The 23,193-nt window shown below is 41.8% G+C and overlaps 1 protein-coding gene across 10 annotated transcripts in view; it reads left to right on the top strand.

Moving 5' to 3' along the window:
• The window catches only part of cnot1 (CCR4-NOT transcription complex, subunit 1), a 204,249-nt gene extending 181,991 nt beyond the window's left edge, over window positions 1–22,258 (top strand). For 5 of the 10 annotated variants that reach the window (XM_078211150.1, XM_078211147.1, XM_078211146.1 and 2 more), the window contains 13 exons: window positions 3,516–3,624; window positions 4,613–4,782; window positions 5,133–5,364; window positions 6,499–6,747; window positions 7,513–7,676; window positions 11,274–11,391; window positions 12,874–12,975; window positions 14,756–14,929; window positions 16,103–16,267; window positions 18,523–18,703; window positions 19,862–19,994; window positions 20,413–20,547; window positions 21,897–22,258. In XM_078211150.1, coding sequence (XP_078067276.1) covers window positions 3,516–3,624; window positions 4,613–4,782; window positions 5,133–5,364; window positions 6,499–6,747; window positions 7,513–7,676; window positions 11,274–11,391; window positions 12,874–12,975; window positions 14,756–14,929; window positions 16,103–16,267; window positions 18,523–18,703; window positions 19,862–19,994; window positions 20,413–20,547; window positions 21,897–21,975 — 2,011 coding nt within the window. In that variant the 3' untranslated portion in view covers window positions 21,976–22,258. The remainder of the gene's footprint in view (window positions 1–3,515; window positions 3,625–4,612; window positions 4,783–5,132; window positions 5,365–6,498; window positions 6,748–7,512; window positions 7,677–11,273; window positions 11,392–12,873; window positions 12,976–14,755; window positions 14,930–16,102; window positions 16,268–18,522; window positions 18,704–19,861; window positions 19,995–20,412; window positions 20,548–21,896) is intronic. The other 5 variants (XM_078211154.1, XM_078211152.1, XM_078211149.1 and 2 more) reach the window with 3 other exon arrangements.
• The last annotated feature ends 935 nt before the right edge of the window (window positions 22,259–23,193 follow it).

Here is a 23,193-nt window from a genome sequence, read left to right as displayed (position 1 = left end):
AAGCAGCAGTGCTAACCACTGTGCTACCGTGCCACCCTTTTCTCCTTTCACCCTTAACCCATGACCTCTGGTTTTTTCCTACCCTAGCCTCAGTGGAAAAAGCCTGCTTGCATTCACTCTATCTATACCCATCAAAATCTTATACACCTCTATCAAATCTCCCCTCATTCTTCTACGCTCCAGGGAATAAAGTCCCAACCTATTCAATCTCTCTCTGTAACTCAGCTTCTCAAGTCCCGGCAACATCCTTGTGAACCTTCTCTGCACTCTTTCAACCTTATTTACATCCTTCCTGTAACTAGGTGACCAAAACTGTACACAATACTCTAAATTCGGCCTCACCAATGCCTTATATAACCTTACCATAACACACCAACTTTTATACTCGATACTCCGATTTATAAAGGCCAATGTACCAAAGGCACTCTTTACAACCCCATCCAACTGTGACGTCACTTTTAGGGAATTCTGTACCTGTATTCCCAGATCCCTCTGTTCAACTGCACTCTTCAGAGTCCTACCATTTACCCTGTACGTTCTACTTTGGTTTGTCCTTCCAAAGTACAATATCTCTCACTTGTCTGCGTTAAATTCCATTTGCCATTTTTCAGCCCATTTTTCTAGCTGGTCCAAATCCCTCTGCAAGCTTTGAAAACCTTCCTCACTGTCCACTACACCTCCAATCTTTGTATCATCAGCAAATTTGCTGATCCAATTTACCACATTATCATCCAGATCATTGATATAGATGGCAAACAACAATGGACCCAACACCGATCCCTGCGGCACACCACTAGTCACAGGCCTCCACTCAGAGAAGCAATCCTCCACAACCACTCTCTGGATTCTTCCATTGAGCCAGTGTCTAATCCAATTTACTACCTCCCCATGTATACCCAGCGACTGAACCTTCCTAACTAACCTCCCATGAGGGACCTTGTCAAAGGCCTTACTGAAATCCAGGTAGACAACATCCACCGCCTTCCCTTCATCCACTTTCCTGGTAACCTCCTCGAAAAACTCTAATAGATTGGTTAAACATGACTACCACGCACGAAGCCATGTTGACTCTCCCTAATAAGTCCCTGTCTATCCAAATATTTGTAGATCCTATCCCTTATCACTCCTTCCAATAACTTGCTCACCACTGACGTCAAACTTACTGGCCTATAATTTCCCGGATTTCTTTTGGAACCTTTTTTATACAACGGAACAACATGAGCCACCCTCCAATCATCCGGCACCTCCCCCGTGAATACTGACATTTTAAATATGTCTGCCAGGGCCCCTGCAAGTTCAACACTAGCTTCCCTCGAGGTCCGTGGGAATACCCTGTCTGGTCCTGGGGATTTATCCACTCTGATTTGCCTCAAGACAGCGAGCACCTCCTCCCCTTTAATCTGTAGCGGTTCCATGACCTCCCTACCTGTTTTCCCTATTTCCGTAGACTCCATGCCCGTTTCCTCAGTAAATACAGATGCAAACAAACCATTTCGTATCTCCCCCATCTCTTTTGGTTCCATACACAGTCTCCCACTCTGGTCTTCAAGAGGACCAATTTTATCCCTCACTATCCTTATATAGGAGCAGAATTAGGTCATTCGGCCCACTGAGTCTACTCTGCCATTCAATCACGGTTGATAAGTTTCTCAACCCCATTCTCTCACCTTTTCCCTGAAAACTTTGATCCCCTTACTCATCAAGAGCCTATCTATTTCTGTCATAAATACTCTCAATCACCTGGCCTCCTCAGCCTTCTGTGACAATTCCATAGATTCATCGCCCTTTGACTGAAGAAATTCTTCTTCTTCGTGGCACTAAAGGTCTTCCCTTTACTCTGAGGCCGTGCCCTCTGATCCTAGTCTCTCCTACTAATGGAAACATCTTCCCATTAGTCCATTCTATTCAGGCCTTTCAGTAATCTGTAAGTTTCAATGAGATCTCCTTCCATTGAGTACAGATCCAAAGTCCTCAAATGCTCCTCTTACGTCAAGCTTTTCGTTCCCGGGATCGTTCTCGTGAACCTCCTCTGGACCCTCCAAGGCCAGTTCATCCTTCCTTTGATATGGGGCTCAAAATTACTCTATGCTAAATGTGGTTTTACCAGAGCCTTATAAAGCCTCAGTATTACATCCCTGCTTTTATATTCTAGTCCCCTCAAAATGAATGCTAACATTGCATTTGCCTTTCTAATTGCCAACTCAACCCGCAAGTTAACCTTAAGAGAATCCTGAACTAGGACTCCCAAGTCCCTTTGCGCTTCCGATTTCTGAATTGCCTCCCTATTTAGAAAATAGTTTATGCCTCTTCTTCCTACCAAAGTGCATAACCTCATACTTTCCCACATTGTTTTCCATCTGCCACTTCTTAGCCCACTCTGCTAACCTGTCGAAGTCCTTCTGCAGCCTCCCCACCTCCTTAATGCTACCTGTCCTGCATCTATGTTTATATGAATCATAGAATCCTTAGTGCAGAAAGAGGCCATTTGGTCCACCAAGCCTGCACTGATAACAGTCCCACCCAGATCCTATCCCCGTAACCCCATATATTTACCCTCCTAATCCCCCTGACACCAAGGAACAATTTAGCATGGCCAATCAACCTAACCCGCACATCTTTGGACTGTGAGAGGAAACCGGAGCACCTGGAGGAAACCCATGCAGACGCTGGGGGGAATGTGCAAACTCCACACAGACAGTCACCTGAGGCTGTAAGTGAATTTTCAGTCCTCTGGGACCGTCCCTGACTCCAGCAATTCCTGAAAGATCACCTCGATTGCTTCCACTATCCCTTCAGCTGTCTCCTTCAGCTCCACTATCTCTTCAGCTATCTCCTTCAGAACTCTGGGATGTAGTCCATCTGGTCCAGATGATTTATCCACCTTCCCTAGCACCTTCTCAATAATGGCCACCATACTCACCTCTACCCCCAACTCTCTTGAATTTTTGGTATGTTACTGGTGTCATCCGCTGTGAAGACTGATGTAAAGTACCTATTCAGTTCCTCCCCCATTTCTTTGTTCCCCATTACTACTTCTCCAACATCATTTTCAAGTGGTCCAATGTCCACTTTTGCATCTCTTACCCCTTTATATAATCAAAAAAACTCTTGGAATCTTCTTTTACTGGCTAGCTTACCCTCATATTTCATCTTCTCCCCCTTTATTTCAGTTTTAGTTGTGCTCTGTTGGTTTTTAAAGGCTTCCCACATTTTGTGCTTTTTCTTTTGCTTATGGAGCAAAGAAATTTAGCAAAGGAATTCCAGAGCTTTCATTTATTGGGCTCCGAAGGCTTAAGGGAGTGATGAAAATCAGGAGATTCACAAGAGACCAGAATTGGAGGAGTGCAGAGATCTTGTAAGGCTGGAGAAGGTTACAGATAATGAGGAGAAATCTTTACTTACCAGCATCATTTTGCATGTTTGTGTATGATAAAAATAAATATTGTTACAATGACAGTTCTGATGGAGTAACATGAGCTTGTCAGTTTGCAACTGATCCTTATTTGTTCACCTAGGTGCCTGATTGAGTGTCGTGATGAGTACAAATATAATGTGGAGGCTGTAGAACTGCTTATTAGACACCATTTGGTCAACATGCAGCAGTATGACATCCATTTAGCCCAGGTAAGGACCTGCTGTCCAGTACTGAATGATCAAAGGATTTAACACTTGGGTAATAGCTTGTAAGTCAGATGGTCCTACTTACAGATGGTTACAGGCCCGACTTTGTTCTTGTGCAAAACAAGAATGAGACCAGAGTGAAATGTGTTGTCATGTCCACACTTTGCACTTGACTGTTTTGGAGGAGCACAGGCTGTGGATGCCTGTCGAGGAGAGGAAGTGGGATATGAAATTATGTAATACGTTGCAGTGTTTGTACCTGACTCCCCAAGATACTCAAACTGAATGCCTCCTTAAACAAAACTGCTTTTTTTGCTTCGCAACTGCTTATTCCAGCAGCATTGCCAACCCTCCCAATTTGCTAGTGAGTCCTGTGATTTAGAGCTTTTTTTAATCATGCTTTATGCAGAAAATTTGAACAATCATTAGAATTTCTCGTGTGATATATTCGCATTTTATAACAGATGTGGTGACTGTACTGTGTCTGAGATTTAACAAGTTTCTCGTCACAAACAGATGATTCAGCCCTGTGATGTGATATTGAGAGGGTTTGATGCACTTTGCCAACTGCAATGCTGCAGCAATGTAATCAATGCTCCCACTGCAGCTGGGAGGTGAACAGCTTGTTTGAAACTATTGTATTCGGTAGATTTTAACCCTCTTGGGAAATCCTTTTGAGAATAAACTTCCATAATACCTTCCAATGTTGCTGTGACCAAAGGTGTCAGTCGAATGCAGTGAGATGACCATGTGAGCTTTATTACCTCTTCTATGATATTCTTAATTCTCAGAAGCAAAACCAGTTGTCTTAAGCTTATGAAAAATCGATCACCGGTTCAATGCCCAAATTATGCTACTTGGCGCAAAACAAACACAACTTAATGTTGTAGAAATTGTATGCGCTCTAGAAAGTGTTAAAAATTTGTGACATGCATGTTGTCAAAGTTGACATTTGAACTGAATCAATATGGGAATGTTTTAATTCCTGCAGTCAATGGAGAATGGCTTGAATTACATGGCTGTTGCCTTCGCCATGCAGTTGGTTAAGTTTTTGTTGGTCGACGAGAGGAGTATTAGTCACGTAACTGAAGCAGATCTGTTCAACACCATTGAAACACTGATGAGGATCAGTGCTCATTCCAGAGGAAATGCACCTGAAGGGTAAGTTTTAGGGTTTGTTTTGGAAATTGGTTTAAATCAGTAATGGAAATTCTGTCCTTTCAAATCAATATATTAAAATCCGCTCCCCCACCGCTCTTCCTCAGTCATGTATTCAGATGACCACTAACAATCACCACACAATATTTAAAATTACAGCATTTTAACTTGTACATTGATTGGTGTTAACACTTTTTAAAATTTAGCCAATTATAGAAACCCAGTTATGGTTTGTAAAAGATTAAACTAGGAAAATCTAAATAAACATTCAGGATGTTGAAAGTTCCAAGACTTCAAAATGATTGTGTTACTTACTCTGTGATATCCAGCTTTGATGATTGTTTTCTGAACAGATTACCACAGCTTATGGATCTGCTTAGAGCTAACTATGAAGCTATGATGGACCGTGCGCACGGTGGCCCCAACTTTATGATGCACTCTGGGATATCACAGGCCTCTGAATATGATGACCCACCAGGGCTTCGGGAGAAAGCAGAGTATTTGCTGAGAGAGTGGGTAAACCTATACCACTCAGCAGCAGCTGGGCGGGATAGCACCAAAGCATTCTCTGCCTTTGTTGGGCAGGTAAGATCAAGAATGAGGAAATGGGTGACTAATAGAAACTATATAAAGAGTAATGAAATCTAGTTGGAAGTTGCCTAGCTGCTAACTCTGAAATCTACATTTCTAGAAAATATGGCAAGGAAATGGCCTATTGGAGCCCAACAGTCTATGCTGATGTCTGTCATGTACACAAGAATTAATGCTAATAATGTGCCATCCCTATTTGCATATCCCTTTTGGTCTCCCTTTCTTCTATCCATCTGTCTTAATTTATGAAATGTGGATATGGTATCTGCTTCAGTCACTAACTGTGTTCCAGAGTCCTTCAGGTTCCCTATGTCAAAAAGGTTTCTCCTGCTTTCTGTCCTAAATCTCCCAATTTTACCTTATTTTTGTTTGTGTTCTAAACCATATGAAAGTCTGCTTCCATCTACATGTCCCATTCCTTAGTCGTTTAAACACCTCTTTGAAGTCGACGCAAAATTTATTTTGTTGTAATAAAAATAGCCCAGTTTTTGAAGTCTATTTTTGAATTTGTATTTTCACATACTGGGCAGCATCCTCTGGAATCTGTAAAGCACCCTTTATTGCTCCAAGATCTTTTCCTGTAATATGGAACCCTCCAACTGTGGCCTCCATGTTTCCCATTATATCTTAATATTTGTATAACAAACTCGAGGCATAAAGTCCAGTAATCCATTTGTCTTTTTTTTAATGGTATTGTCCTGTGGCGGTGCTTTGACTTTTGAATCTGCATCACCAAACCCTTCTGCATTTTCATCCAGCCTTTTCTATTTAAAATATTATACTTTTAACTAATTGATTTGAAGGCTTTATCTATTGGTCTTCTATATAAATGGTTAGGTGCTTTGGCCATGCTGAATTCTTCCTCAGTGTACCCGAACAGGCGCCGGAATGCAGCGACTATGGGATTTTCACAGTAACTTCATTGCAGTATTAATGTAAGCCTACTTGTGACTAATAAATAAAAGATAAACTGAGCGATGGCTTAAATGGTCTCATTTTAACAACTGGGTAAGATTGTAAAATTTGGAGCTGGTCTGGAAAGATGCAGAAGAGTGAGTGTGAGATTAATGTTGATCTTGTGTGATCAGTGTGCCTTGCTGCCTGTTGAATGGTCTGCTATCTCTACAGATGCACCAGCAGGGAATTTTGAAGACCGATGACCTGATTACTCGCTTTTTCCGCCTCTGTACTGAAATGTGTGTTGAGATTAGTTACCGTGCACAACAGGAGCAGCAGCACAATCCCACAGCCAATCCCACGATGATCAGGGCCAAGTGTTACCACAACCTGGATGCATTTGTCAGACTAATAGCCCTGCTGGTAAAGCACTCTGGAGAGGCCACCAACACAGTCACTAAAATTAACCTTCTCAACAAGGTGAGTGGATTTAAAAGCCAAATTTACTGTTGTTATCTGTGGCTTGGTTTAATTTTTTGAAGAATGAATGCAAGGTCATCCTAATAAGTGAGTTATGCTAGCACAGTGGACTGGAACACCCTCCTTTCACCTCCTGGGCAACACAGCTTGATAAATGATGATGCAGGATTGGAGAGCTGGCTTGCATCTAAGACACCCTCACCCACTGGTAAATTGCTAAGCTCTACTTAGGCAGAATAGGAAAGTGCAAGGCTGAATAACTGATGAGGGTGATCATCGCCGAATCAGCATGATCTTGGTAATGGTCTGCACATGTATTGCCATCCTGTTAGGTTACAGCTAATCCAGGGGAGACCAAAAGAGGCACAGAATAATGCGTCTATGCGCACTTTTGCCATTTCAATATGAAATGTGATTTATGATATATGAAGAAACATTGAATCCCATCATTCTAAACAGGCACAAACTGGCTGGGTCTCCTGCGGCCAGGCTGTGGCTGCTATTGATGCAGTGGACTGGGGAAGGGAAAGTTGCAAGCATGACTGACTACTGATCACTCTCTGCTCACCTGTGCTGAAAGGTGTGTAATACAGCTAAGCACAGTATTAGACCCTTCATAAACAAGTTGCCTATTGATGCATGCCATTTAGAATAACATGAAGGTTGGCCACAGAGCTGCCAGCACATCCTCTGCAAGATTGAGGACCTTTGCAGAAGATAGAGGATAGCATTGTCTTTTAAAGCTTACGATCTAATGTTGTGCAGGTACTGGGGATTGTTGTTGGAGTTCTACTGCAAGATCACGAAGTACGTCAGAGTGAATTTCAGCAGCTGCCATATCATCGAATCTTCATCATGTTGTTGCTGGAGCTAAATGCTCCTGAGCATGTGCTGGAAACTATTAACTTCCAGACACTGACTGCTTTCTGGTAGGTGTTTAAAAAGGAAAAATATCCCTCTATTGTTTTATTCATGGACGAACATGCCACAATGGGATTTCTCAGTTTCTGGGGGTTTGGAGGAAGTGGAAGGATGCAGCTGACCAAAATTCAAAAATAGTTCACCCTGAAATGGATCATAAATGATTTGAGGAAGATCTGACAGGCTGTATGCTGAAATAGAGATTTGATTAACTGAAGGCATGATCTGTGGATATGTACTTGACAATTACCTATAAACACAACTTTATTGTGGCTCATTTGTGTGGTATCATAAATCACAAATGGAAGGGTAGAGTGTGGTGGAAATAATTTTTTGAGGTGTGTCTATTTCAATGCCAGGAGTATTGTGGGGAAGGCAGATGAGCTGAAGGCGTGGATAGACACGTGGAAATATGACATTATAGCCATTAGTGAAACTTGGCTATAGGAGGGGCAGGACTGGCAGCTCAATGTTCCAGGGTTCCAATGTTTCAGGCGGGATAGAGGCAGAGGGATAAAAGGTGGGGGGGTGGCACTGTTGGTCAGGGAAAATGTTACAGCGGTACTCAGGCAGGATAGATTAGGGAGCTTGTCTACAGAGGCCCTATGAGTGGAGCTGAGAAACAGGAAAGGTATGACCACATTAATGGGCTTGTATTATAGACCACCCAATAGTCAGCGAGAACTGGAGGAGCAAATCAGTGGAGAGATAGCTGACAACTGCAAGAAACACAAAGTTGTGATAGTAGGGGATTTTAATTTTCCACATATAGATTGGGACTCGCATACTGTTAAAGGTTTAGACGGGGTAGAGTTTGTAAAATGTGTTCAGGAGAATTTTCTACATCAGTATATAGAGGTGCCAACTAGAGAGGATGCGATATTGGATCTCCTATTGGGAAATGAGTTAGGGCAGGTGATGGATGTGAGTGTGAGGGAACACTTTGGATCCAGTGATCATAATGCCATTAGTTTCAACCTGATCGTGGATAAAGATAGATCTGGTCCTCGGGTTGAAGTTCTGAACTGGAAAAAGGCCAAATTTGATGAAATGAGAAGGGATCTGGTAAGTGTGGATTGGCACAGGCTGTTCTCTGGTAAGGATGTAAATGGAAAGTGGGAGGCCTTCAAAGGAGAAATTTTGAGAGTGCAGAGTTTGTATGTTCCTGTCAGGATTAAAGGCAAAGTAAATAGGAATAAGGAACCTTGGTTCTCGAGGGAGATTGTAACACTGATTAAGAGGAAGAGAGAGTTGTATGAAATGTACAGGCAGCAAGGAACACATCAGATGCTCGAGGAGTATAAAAAGTGCAAGAAGCTACTTAAGAGGGAAATCAGGAGGGCTAAAAGAAGACATGAGGTTGCTTTGGCAGACAGAGTGAAGGAAAGTCCAAAGAGCTTCTATAGGTATGTTCGGAGCAAAAGGATAGTGAGGGATAAAATTGGTCCTCTTGAAGACCAGAGTGGTAGACTGTGTATGGAACCAAAAGAGATGGGGGAGATACTAAATGGTTTTTTTGCATCCGTATTTACTGAGGAAACGGGCATGGAGTCTACGGAAATGGGGCAAACTGGTAGGGAGGCCATGGAACCTTTACAGATTAAAGGGGAGGAGGTGCTTGCTGTCTTGAGGCAAATCAGAGTGGATAAATCCCCAGGACCGGACAGGGTATTCCCACGGACCTTGAGGGAAGCTCGTGTTGAACTTGCAGGGGCCCTGGCAGACATATTTAAAATGTCAGTATTCACGGGGGAGGTGCCGGATGATTGGAGGGTGGCTCATGTTGTTCCGTTGTTTAAAAAAGGTTCCAAAAGAAATCCGGGAAATTATCGGCTAGTAAGTTTGACATCGGTGGTGGGCAAGTTATTGGAAGGTGTGATACGGGATAGGATCTACAAATATTTGGATAGACAGGGACTTATTAGGGAGAGTCAACATGGCTTTGTGCGTGGTAGGTCATGTTTGACCAATCTATTAGAGTTTTTCGAGGAGGTTACCAGGAAAGTGGATGAAGGGAAGGCGGTGGATGTTGTCTACCTGGATTTCAGCAAGGCCTTTGACAAGGTCCCTCATGGGAGGTTAGTTAGGAAGGTTCAGTCGCTAGGTATACATGGGGAGGTAGTAAATTGGATTAGACGCTGGCTCAATGGAAGAAGCCAGAGAGTGGTTGTGGAGGATTGCTTCTCTGAGTGGAGGCCTGTGACTAGTGGTGTGCCGCAGGGATCGGTGTTGGGTCCATTGTTGTTTGTCATCTATATCAATGATCTGGATGATAATGTGGTCAATTGGATCAGCAAGTTTGCTGATGATACAAAGATTGGAGGTGTAGTGGACAGTGAGGAAGGTTTTCAAAGCTTGCAGAGGGATTTGGACCAGCTAGAAAAATGGGCTGAAAAATGGCAAATGGAATTTAACGCAGACAAGTGTGAGATATTGCACTTTGGAAGGATAAATCAAAGTAGAATGTACAGGGTAAATGGTAGGACTCTGAAGAGTGCAGTTGAACAGAGGGATCTGGGAATACAGGTACAGAATTCCCTAAAAGTGACGTCACAGGTGGATAGGGTCGTAAAGAGTGCCTTTGGTACATTGGCCTTTATAAATCGGAGTATCGAGTATAAAAGTTGGAGTGTTATGGTAAGGTTATATAAGGCATTGGTGAGGCCGAGTTTAGAGTATTGTGTACAGTTTTGGTCACCTAGTTACAGGAAGGATGTAAATAAGATTGAAAGAGTGCAGAGAAGGTTCACAAGGATGTTGCCGGGACTTGAGAAGCTGAGTTACAGAGAGAGATTGAATAGGTTGGGACTTTATTCCCTGGAGCGTAGAAGATTGAGGGGAGATTTGATAGAGGTGTATAAGATTTTGATGGGTATAGATAGAGTGAATGCAAGCAGTCAGTGGGACTAGGCATAAAATGGTTCGACACAAACAAGAAGGGCCATAAGGCCTGTTTCTGAGCTGTAATTTTCTATGGTTTCTATCAGATTTGACTATTTGCCTATGTTATATTGACTGATCTTGTCTGGAGTAACAGTGGCTGTACTTCACTCTGCCTGGACTGCAGGAATCCAGGCAGGATTCTGTTTGGCATCCTGTCATCCTCACTCGATCATGTCAGGTTATTGGGCGAGAATGGGATCAGGCTCGATGGTGCTGTTATTTGTATGAATTATTGAAAGGCTGTGAGAGAGTTTCCTGTGGGAATTAAATTATAAAGGAAATATATGTTAGCTTATTAAGGCACTCTTTTTAATCTTGTGTGTTGCAAATAATGAGTTGTTGAGCAGCTCACTGTTGTATGGAAAGTGTTAACAAGGAACTAAAAAGGACCTTTGTTTATCACTGTTTCACTGCATCTGCTCTTGCACTTGTGTGAAGATAGACCTACTTCAAAGCCAGGCCTCAAAAGGAGAGTTTGCGTACTTCAACACGCGTTAATAATCAGCCTAGATTACTTTTGGATTTAATTGCAGCTCATTAAGTAAATGTGCTTTTATTAATGCCAAGGCTTATGACTGGGAAAGTTTAACTGAATTCTTCAAGACATTGCTATAGTTGATCCCTTTCTTCAGTCATAAATTAATACATCTTTTCTTGTGCAGCAACACATTTCACATTTTGCGGCCTACTAAAGCTCCTGGCTTTGTCTATGCCTGGCTGGAACTGATTTCCCACCGGATCTTCATTGCAAGAATGCTGGCGCACACACCCCAACAGAAGGTAAGATCAATACTTTTGTTGTTTGCATGCTGGACTGACACAGTCCATTTTGTACATGTGTGTTTTCTTCTATAGAGCTGTGTGATTTCTGCACTAATTGTCTATCAGTGAACAAGCACCCACATTTAGCCACATGTCCATTGAGAATCTGCTGTGCAGAGCGAGAACAGCCTGAGCTTAATCTCTGGTTGCACTGAGATAGTTGCTCTCATGTGGAGATGCCGGCATTGGACTGGGGTAAGCACAGTAAGAAGTCTCACAAAACCAGGTTAAAGTCCAACAGGTTTATTTGGCAGCACTAGCTTTCGGAGTCTCAAGCTCCTTCATCAAATGAGTGAGGACTTGTGTTCACAAACAGGGCATATAAAGACACAAACTCAATTTACAAGATAATGGTTGGAATGCGAGTCTTTACAGGTAATCAAGTCTTAAAGGTACAGACAATGTGAGTGGAGAGAGGGCCAAGCACAGGTTAAAAAGATGTGTATTGTCTCCAGACAGGACAGTTAGTGAGATTTTGCAAACCAGGCAAGTCGTGGGGGTTATAGATAATGTGACATGAACCCAAGATCCCGGTTGAGGCCGTCCTCATGAGGACTTGTGCTTGGCCCTCTCTCCACTCTCATTGTCTGTACCTTTAAGACTTGATTACCTGTAAAGACTCGCATTCCAACCATTATCTTGTAAATTGAGTTTGTGTCTTTATATGCCCTGTTTGTGAACACAAGTCCTCATTCATCTGATGAAGGAGCTTGAGACTCCGAAAGCTTGTGCTGCCAAATAAACCTGTTGGACTTTAACCTGGTGTTGTGAGACTTCTTACTGTAGTTGCTCTCAGCCAGGGCTGTGGTACTGGTGTTGCCATTAGCTTTAGTGCTAGAGAGGGAAGCATGAATTCGAGTTCTCCTCATCATTGTCCCATTGTCATTGAAGCTGTGAATGAGAAAAGGCTGAGTTATAATGTCACCTACCTCCCTCCCTCCCATTGCTGTTCTAGACTACTATTGCTCATTGTCATAGTTCACTCAGGAGTAATAATCACTCGGAGGGGTTATAAAAACAAATTCCAATGTGTATGATGCAGCAGCTCTTCAGTGCTATCTTAATCCATCCCTCTTGTGTAACAATGAGTGGGCACAATTTTTTTAATTGAATGTATTTGATAACAAATGAGGATTCAGTTGGAGCACTGGAATCTCAGCATTCATTTGTGTGGCTGTATGCTGTGGAGGTGATCTAAACAGACATGTCTGTCAAAGCACTGGCTTGAAGCTTGGTCCTAATTCACACATTGTTGCCCCCAGGTTAATTTGAAATGATGCTTCATGCATTGATTTGTGGGGATGAGTTCAGATTTGTGCTGGCCTATTCTACTATATGAAGTGACGTAACTATCCTGATGCGAGGCCTGCATATAAAAAGTCTTGTAATCTGTAATCGCATGTTATGTAGAAGTATCACTTTCTATATTCTGTCCTGTAGGGCTGGCCCATGTATGCCCAGCTGCTGATTGATCTGTTTAAGTTCTTGGCTCCTTACTTGAGGAACGTGGAGTTGACAAAACCTATGCAAATTCTTTACAAGGTAAGTGTACACACCAGGCCCCAAGAGCTCACATTGCTAACAGTTGGAGCAGAGATTGGGAGTTTTAAATCTCTATGATATGCTTTAATACTTGTGGCAGTGTGCATGCTGAAGAGGAAATACTGTCCAATACAGTGTAGTACCACAATCTCTGTTTGTGTACATTTAGCCACAAGGCCAGAGGGAAACAAAACTGGCCACAGATGAGGGGCATGCTGTGAATGTACAGTGGTTGGTTTAATAGACTGGTCAGAGCAGATGCATTAATTAGAGCAAGTCATTGCACATATCCTCTTTCATGATTGGGGGATGAAAGATGGGAAGACCGTGGGTTAAGACGGGCAGTGGAAGTTTTTTTTATAAACAAAGTTTATTTATTAGTGTCACAGGTTGGCTTACATTCGCACTGCAATGAAGTTACTTTGAAAATCCCCAAGTCGCCGTACTCCGGTGCCTGTTCGGGTACACTGAAGTAGAATTTAGCATGGCCAACGTACCTAACCAACACGTCTTTTAAACTGTGGGGGGAAACCAGAGCATCCGGAGGAAACCCACGCATACACTGGGAGAATGTACAGCCTGCACAGATGGTGACCCCAGCCAGGAATCAAACCCAGGTCCCTGGCATTGTGAGGCAGCAGTGCTAACCACTGTGCCGCCCATGTTGTTTTTCCAAGGATGGGGTATATGTGGTGCACTGGCACAGTGGTTAGAACTACTGCCTCTCAGCACCAGGGACTCGGGTTCAATTCTGACCGTGGGTAATTGTGGAGTTTGCATGTTCTCACCGTGTCTACATGGGTTTACCTGGGGTGGTCCAGTTTTCTCCCACAATCCAAATATGTGCAGGTTAGGTAGATTAGCGGGGTAAATATGTGGGGTTCTGGGGATAGGGCCTGGTTGGAATGCTGTTGGAGAGTCAGTGGAAACTCGGTGAGCCGAATGGCCGCCTTCACTGTAGGGATTCTGTGATTGTGCTTCAACTGCACCATCTTCAGGCAGTTTTTGTGAACTGTAGCTAATTTACTGATGTCAAAGATAATTGGCCATGTATTCAGACTTCCAAGATGGAAATAAATTGAGGTGCAGAATTTTAACTGATCGCCAAAGAATTCACATTTCCAGGAGTCCAGGCTCTTCATTATTTCTGCAATTTCAGGTTGATACTTTCTTAAACTTTAAAATTCGGAGCTCAAAGACAGAGGCATGTTACCAGTATCAATGGGTATGATTGAAACTGTCCTCAGTCCAGCACTGTTAACATCTTGCAGAGAAACTTCAGCTGTGCCAATCTCACTGATGAGAACAGCAGTCCTTTAGGAATCATTTAGAAAGTTTATGAAACTGCTGTGACGTGTACCCAACCAAACATTTCCATTGGTTTCCCATTTATCCACTGGTGTTCCTAAATATTTCTTGGCTCTCTGAGAAAGAGCAAGAAACATGGAATATTTTAAACCTGTTTAGGGACTTGCACAATACAGGACTTGTGTTTTGTTTAATTAAAAATAAAAGATTTTTTAATACAAACCCCCTCTCCAGCGCTCTCAGCCTCTGTCTTGCGCTGTCCAGCATGAGATTTTTAAAATGTTACCTTACATGGGTTTTAGTTTGCTGAATTGCAAACTGCTGCTCCCTCAAGCGAGATCTCACCAAAACAAGTAAGAAGCATTTCATTGAGAACACTTCTCAAGTTTGCTGGAGTTCACATTAGAAGTTGTTAGCTTGAGAATGTTTCCGCTATATCTAATGTTTAAAGATTACTGTTTTATCTTTATAGGGCACTCTGCGTGTCTTGCTCGTACTTTTGCACGACTTTCCAGAGTTCCTCTGTGACTACCATTACGGCTTCTGCGATGTGATCCCACCAAATTGTATTCAGCTGCGTAACCTGATCCTGAGTGCCTTCCCACGGAATATGCGACTGCCAGATCCGTTCACACCTAATCTAAAGGTACCAGAGCACCATCACTTACATCCAGGGGTGTGTACCATGTCTGAATGAAAGTGCATTGACACTCTGCACTCAAGTGTCCCAGTCTATCTGGGAGCATCTTGAACTACTGATAGAGTATGCAAACCTCTTTACTGCACAGTTGTCTGGTGAAATGAAACCGAGAGGTTTCCTTGCAAAAACAGGAGCTGGCTCAAATAGAGATTTTCCAAAGGCTTGTGTATGCTGCCTAATAAATCAAAAATCAAAATCAAAAACCTTTTCATGATTTGTGGTGTTAATCATACAGCACCAAATGAAGCCATTTGGTGTCTTGTGCCCTCTCTGATAGAACAGTCAATTAGTCTCTTTCCCACAACCCTGCAAATATTTCCTTTTTAGTATATATCCAACTCTCTTTTGAAAGCCACCATTGAATCCATTTTCTCCATTCTTGGTGCATTCAAGATCATCATAACTTATCTTTTTTTTTAAAAATCTCATCCGCTCCTGGTTTAGTTGTGAATTAACTTAAATCTGTATCCTCTGGTTACTGATCCTCTTGTCAGTGAAAACTTTATTTACTCCAACACCTTTCATTGTTTTAAGCACCTTTAAATCTCACCTTAATCTCTGCTCTAAGCAGAACAATCCCAGTTTATCGAGTCTCCATACAACTGACATCCCTCATCCATAGTATCATTCTGGAATATCTCCTCTGCACATTCTCCAAGGCCCTGACATCGTCCCTAAACTGTGGTACCCAGAACTGGACACACTATTCCAGCTGGGAGCTAACCAGTGATTTACAAGTGTTTACCAGTTTATCAACTGCTTTTTAACATTGCAATGCATAAACTGAAAGCAAAAATACATAACTCAGTCCTCCGGTGAAATGGAAACCGACTGGTTAGATTTTGACATAGAAACATCATTCAAATTGGTACCCCTCCCCTCGACATTAACCTGTTGTTTCCCTTTTCAGTTGGTAGCTGACCTGTATATTTTCAGCATTTTCTGTTGTTTCAGATTTGCTCCTTGTTTTTATATGTATGTAAATTGAAAGTCGAAGTGATGTAACTGTCCAGAATTGATGTCTCTGTTTAAAGAGTGGTTGGGACTTGGACCCATTGAATCACTTTGCTATTATAACCCTGACCCTCTAATGAGGAATGTTTCTGCATTGTGTGGTAGGTGGATATGCTGAGCGAGATCAACATTGCTCCTCGAATATTGACCAACTTCACAGGAGTGATGCCGCCTCAGTTTAAGAAGGACTTAGATTCTTATTTGAAGACACGTTCACCGGTCACCTTTCTCTCAGAGCTACGCAGTAACCTGCAGGTGAGCAGGACAAGGGTAATTACATCTCATTTTTTTATGAGCTATTCATTATTCAGAAATTATATAGATGTAAAAATACTGTTTGTAGGCACAAACATGAAATAGGAGATGCACTATTGGGTCTATAATTTGAAAATCCAGGAAGGTGAGTTGTAGATTTGCTTGCAAAGTATTCATAGATTTATCCAGGCTGATCTTGCTTGTCTGAATATGTGATAGTTTCTGAACTGATGAGGTTAAAAGAACCAGACATCCAGAGCCAGCAGTCACACTGGGGAAGTCATTGAAACAGGGAGCTAACTGTGCACTAGACACAGCAATTCAGTCTTGCTGTGCTTTAGAAACTCAACCCAGGTTTGTTTAGGCTGGATTTGGCTCTGCAGTTTGCCTGAATGTATACTGCGTAGAGAATCCCCTGTCATAAAGTTTGAATATGAGATGTTCTCCTATGCAAATATGATCCCATAAGGAATAGAATGGTGTATAGAATTGAACTATGACAGAAAGGGCGAGAGTTCTGAGCATTACTGCTGACATCATTAATAGCCTTTAATAGTCCATTTCAGTAACCTTGTGGGGATTGTCGGAATTATGACCTTTCAACTTGCATGACTGGCTAGCAGTAACTGATTAATAGTTCAGTGTTCTAAAGCCATATATAGCAGGAAGGAGTTTTACTGCAATATCTTTCATTCCCTTGTTCTGACCATGCAGACCCAGCTAGTTAATGGTGCAAAATGACTGTGTTTCAGCTGCTAGATAATTTATTATGGATTTGATATGCTTTGTCTATTCCCCACTTAGATTATCAAAATGTATGTTTTATAACATGGCGCATCTTTATGACATCCAACATTATTACAAGTTTCTCATTTGAAGCCTGGAAAATATACCGTAACTTTATAGTGACAACCTAGCTGAGTGAGGTCTAGCACTGTCCTGCAGCAGATTCGAAGTGGCAAGAGCAGTCAGGGCAGTTGGCAAGCCTTGTATTCCTGACCCATTTCCCAGTCTTCATACTTCTGCAATGAATGACATAATTTGGCTAGTGAGCCTAACTATGGAGGGAGGCAGTACCACTAGATTAAGGAATATTTTCTAATCGCTGCAGTATGAGTCCTGGGGAGCAGGGTCAGGGTACAGTTGTAAGCTATTCAGTTCATTCCTGCTACTTTAAATTTATTGCAAGTTTTACTGTTTCCTTTGAGAGCAGCTGCTGTCTTTTATACAGCTTATACAAATTCCTTTACATGGGTTGCAATTCATTGAATATCTTGTACAATTCCCACTACTTTAAGCATTTAAAAAGGGCGTGACTTCAGTTGACCCAATAGAATATTATAATTTGTATTTAATGTCAATTTCAAAGTTGCCAGTCACAGATCCTCAAATGCTCTGTGAATTTCAAGTAGAATACTGTATTAGTAAAATACACAGAAAAACTATTAAAACATATCAGGAAAAATTGGCAAAGGTAACACTTTATGCTCTAATCCTAGTAGGCAAAATGTAATACCCTAATGAGGTTTTGAAATATTTTAAATGGTTGTGATGCATTCTCCAGTTTGCTGATTTTGGTGATCAGAGAGAGGTTGGTATTGAAAGTTTTTGGCCAGACTGGATCTCGGGGAGCTGTGTGTGCTGAAGAATAAACTACACATTTTTATGGTGCTACTAAGTTTTACCAACCATCATGAATAATTGATGGGGATTGTGTTCATTTCAATGGTGTTAATTTGTTTGATCACAGAATCATAGAATCCATACAGTGCAGAACAGGCCATTTGGCCCATCCAGTCTGCACTGACACTCTGACAGATTAATTTACTCAGGCTCTTTTCCCCACCCTATCACTGTATTCCCACCCACTTGACATAGCCAATCCACCTAACCTGCACATCTTTGGGCTGTGGGAGAAAACCGGATGTTTTGTAACAGGTTGGAAAATTTTCAATTCAGTGAAACTTGATTAGAAGGCTCGAGAGTAAATTCCCTGATGGTCTCATTGGGTAAATACACCATCGGCTGTTCAGCCAGGCAGACTGGAATTTCCTGGACTTTATCACTGATGTGTGCTGAGTTGCTGATCTTGGTTTAGGCAGCAGTATGGGGTGCTACAGCTAACCTTGGGCAACTCTCGACCAGGGAGGTAGGAAGTTAATCATATCCTCCTGCTTCTGATCGCTCAGGTCACCATTGCATTGCATAGTCTGCTCTAAGTGTAATAATTTTGTGCAGAGAGCAGAGTTATTCCTTTCTTTGTATTTCAGGTATCAAATGAGCCTGGCAATCGGTACAACATCCAGCTAATAAACGCCCTGGTGCTGTATGTGGGAACGCAGGCGATTGCTCACATCCATAACAAGGGCAGCACGCCATCCATGAGCACTATCACGCATTCTGCCCACATGGACATCTTCCAGAACCTGGCTGTGGACCTTGATACAGAAGGTAAGCCACTGGTCAGCTTTCATGCTTTGTTTACTCGCATCTTCTGTCAGTAAGCAATGGGTAGAGTAGAGCGCCAATGTTTTTAGTATTAAAAAAACCCTCTGGCTTGTTTGGTAAATTGTGTTCAACTGGTAATCTGAGGTGCACAAAGTTAGCTGATCTGTTCTTAGACAGCAGTGGAAATTCTGTCATTAGCCTCATCAGCACTGTAGGTATCTGAATTTCTAGTTTTGAAACATTGTGCCTGTGGTGACTCTCTAACAACTTTCTATCAAGTCTCATTCTCCTTTTCTTATTCCATAAACTTCTGTGTTTATTATTAAATGTTTATCCGCTTCCTTTTGAATATTATCTCCATTGTTGTTTCTGGTAGAGCTTTTCATGTCCTAAAGATATTATATAACATTTTATTAAATTGTGGTGATGGTTTCCCCTCTTTACTGTTTCCTGAAATGCCAATAGTTTTAATAACCACTGATTCCATCTGAAAGTGATTTGGTCTGTCCCCATGGTCAAACGGACTGCTCATTGCTACTCAACTTGAGTGAAAAGTGACCACTTTCCATCACAAGAAACCCAGCTTGAGTCAGCACCATAGGCGAGAAGGTTTGAGGGAGACTTGCTATCCTCTTCACCTTCTCCCAGCCACAAGCTATATCTCAGAAAATGTAAGCTGATGTAATGCCATCCCTAGCCCCCCTCCCCAAAGAACTGTAACTTGTGATATAATGGGTGGGATTCTCCAATCTGCCTGCCCCGCTGCAAGTGAGAATGGATAATTCAGCATTGCAGCCAAAACTCCATTGACTTTCAGCGGCACTGGAGAATCCCAGCCACGAGCGAGACGGAGGTCGGTGAATGTTTGTCAATGGTGACAGCTCATTTAGTTAGCGACATCTTGATCCAGTTAATTGGTAAGATGGTAACTGGGGAAAACAACTCAAACTAATTTTCTTAATGTGAAGTATCTAAAAAGCCAACTGTGGATGATTATGCCAAATATCTACTTACTGCTTGCATTTACCTCAAGATTAAATGACATTTGTTACACAGGCAGAGAAATCTTGATGTTGCTTTCATATTCAGAAAAATGTTGAGGGCAGGCTTTTAATCTTCCCACCTCTGACCATCCAAGATAATCACTATTCCATATTTCAGGTCGGTATTTGTTCCTGAATGCCATTGCCAATCAGCTGCGTTACCCAAACAGTCATACCCACTATTTCAGCTGCACTATGCTGTATCTGTTTGCTGAAGCCAACACAGAAGCTATTCAGGAACAGATCACCAGGTGAGTAACTGAAGAAGTTTCTCTCACTTCCCTGCATTGTCTATCGTGGGCTGATACTACTCAGTACTGCAAATTGGGATAGTATGGGATGTGATTTTGTTTTTTGTTTGGCGGGGGGGGGGGCGCTATGAATTGTAAACCTCTAGTTAGTATTGGGTTGTCTGTGCTCCTTATGTAGGTTAATAAAAACCAAAGAGGGGTTAAGTCAAATGGGGAGTAACAAAAAATGTCATCACTTTTATAAAAACAGGTGCAATCTTCAAATTATGCAGTTAAACTAATTTTAGAGTTTAATGCGCAAAATTTCACCAAGGTAACGAGCAATGTTTTGTTAGCTTGGAATCCTCACCCTGATTCAGTGAACAAATATTAAGGACAGGAGGCTGAATTATGACTGCCATCTTTTGGTTTATGTCAGGGTGCTGTTGGAGAGGCTGATTGTAAACAGGCCTCATCCGTGGGGGCTCCTCATTACCTTCATTGAGCTGATTAAAAACCCAGCCTTCAAATTCTGGAACCACGAATTTGTCCACTGTGCTCCTGAGATTGAAAAGTAAGTGTTTTTGGTTTCATCTATTTTCCCTTGAATCCTCCTCAGATATTGGATCTTTCGTTATTATTGAGAGAGTTTGTCTTTTGCTTCTGTAGGTTGCAGCTTATACCTCTCTCCAAATATCTGACCAGAGCCCCAGGTATGCTCTTGCACCAAACTAGTACTTAGATGAGAATTTTTTGTGTTTCAAGCATCAGACCATACCCTTCAGAAATGCCAATGTCTCATGCAGTGCTGGGGAGTGCTGTACAGTTGAAGCACTTTGGACAGTTTCAATACTTTGTTTTATGTGTTTACTTCCATGCAGTTTATCCAATTTTATTTCCTTTCCAGTTTTACTTCTGACCTTTCTGTAAGTTTACTTTCCTCCTCAATTGTTGAAATGCAATACACTGCAATACACTAAGATGGCAAAATTAATCTTTGCAAGTCAATTTAGTTAATTAGTAAACTTGAATTTTTAAATTTGAAATGTTTCCTGAAACTGTTGCTTGAATGCCCTAATAATGAGTCGAAAGTTCACTAAAAGTGGCAGCTCTTAATGTGACCCATCATGGGAGCCATCAACATGGAGAAGGGCAGAGTCCCTGTTTTTGCACATACCTTCCATTGAGTCACTGGTTAACGAGTAAGACAAGGGCTCCAGCTATTTTTTTCCATCTCTTCCAAGCCTTCTAGCGCAGACAGCCAATTGTATAGGCAAGTAAGTGCCACACTCCAAACCAAACATTGCACCTGTTACCACATTGCAAAATCATGAGCCATTAAGTCATTCGTGTAGTTTGAGGGAACATCCCAGCTTATGATCTGTTAAAAAGATTGTAACCCTTTCTAAGATGTATGTTGATGGTTCGTGTATAATACACAGAAAATGCCTCTGTGGTGTTTTGATACCCTGGCTCAATGGAGGGCACACTGAGTCTCTGGTTGTGGATTCAAGTCCCACTCCAGACTTGAGCACATAACCTCAGCCTACTCTCCAGTTAAGTGCTGCATGCTGCACTGTTGATTGCATCTTTCGGTGGAATTTTAAACCGGGACGTTGTCTGACCTTGTAGATGGATGCAAGCGTTCCAATGGCACAATTGAAAGAAAAGCAGGCGAGTTTTCTTGGTTGTCGTGTTCAATGCTTATTCCTCGAACTGTCATTTAAGCAGATTCTGTTATTTCATAGCTGTTTGTGGGATCATGCTATGCATTAAAATGGCTGTCCTGTTTCCTACATTACAATCGTGACTGCACTTCAAAAGTACTTAATTGGATGTAATGCATTTTCCTGAGATCAAGTTCTTTTTTAATTCCTCTACAACCTCTGACTTATTAATATGTGGCTAATGGGTGTTTTGCAGGTTGTTCCAGTCTGTAGCTCAGTGCTGTATGGGACAGAAGCAGGCACAACAAGTAATGGAAGGCACTGGCGCCAGTTAGAACGATGAAGAAATGCCACCTTGGACATGCAACATGGAAAGTGATGGGCAGCCTGTGTTTTTCTTGAAACTGACATTGGTTGTGTAACTTGTTGGATCTTCCAATCCGATGCAGTGAGCTGCATGAGTCAGACATAGGAACAGTGGTCGGTGAAGCACTGACTTCATGTTGGACATGTTTTATTTTTCATTTGTCACTTGGCCAAAAAAAAACAAATGCTGTGAATATCATTTGAAATGATATATAAAAAAACAATGTAAATAAAAGGGAGTGCAACCTTAAACTGGACTATCTCCATCTGTGCAAATTGTATTAAACTGACTTTTACCCAGTTATTACTGTTGGCAGCTGATAATTGAAGCATGTCTGGGACAGATTCCTTCCCCGCCCCCCCTCCCCCAACCATCCCAAACTCCAGCCATCCAAACTCCAGCCATAGCCCAGATCCTCAAGAGGTGTTCCAGGAGCTGCTCTTCATTTGAAGGTTTTCCCCCTTTTGTGTGGGGGGGGTGGGGGTGGGTAGAGCAATATCAACTTTTATTTGTCCTCTAATATATATAGAAAATAAATCTCCAGCAGAATGGTATGGGGATTCCAGTATGGTTTGCAAAAAGTTTTTTTTTATTTTTAAAGTTTTTGTCTTTAAGATGAGCAGCTCCTTCTGTCCATAAACCAAAAGGGGTGTCCCAGGCTGAGTGCAGCATACACCATGTTAATGCAAAGGAAAACAAGAGGTTCTCCCTGAATTCTGTAAATTGTGGGATAAAAAGAGCCAGTTTTGCGGCATAGAGTCGATTAAGTTTGTAAAAAGAAACCAAGGACCAATACAGGCCATTTTGTAAGGATTTTGAATGTTGTTTTGTAAATGTATTGGTCCATGTGTTGTATTTTGTAGTCTTTGTAGTTTCCTTGGCTCTAGTTCTGCCACTTAACACTCTTGTATGTAAGCATATTGTAGTTAATGCATTAAAACCCATGTCATGCAGCAACCTCCTCTTTGTTTATTGCCTCTAGACACTAAAGCTTAGGATTGTGTTCACTGTATAACCCAGGCTGGTTCTGAACCTGTTGGTACATCTGTTGTTAGTTTGGAAAAAAAACTTGCCATTTATCCATCAATCCACTACTTTGCACTTTTAAAAATTTACCAACTCTCATTTTGTGGATGAATTCGGCTTTATTTTAAATTACAACATGTGGCAATAATTGGGAGATAAA

Source organism: Mustelus asterias, chromosome 4, assembly GCF_964213995.1.
Source record: "Mustelus asterias chromosome 4, sMusAst1.hap1.1, whole genome shotgun sequence".
In the NCBI taxonomy this organism is placed as follows: domain Eukaryota; kingdom Metazoa; phylum Chordata; class Chondrichthyes; order Carcharhiniformes; family Triakidae; genus Mustelus; species Mustelus asterias.
The sequence above is the reverse complement of the archived record's forward strand: the minus strand, read 5'-3'. Positions and strand labels throughout refer to the sequence as shown.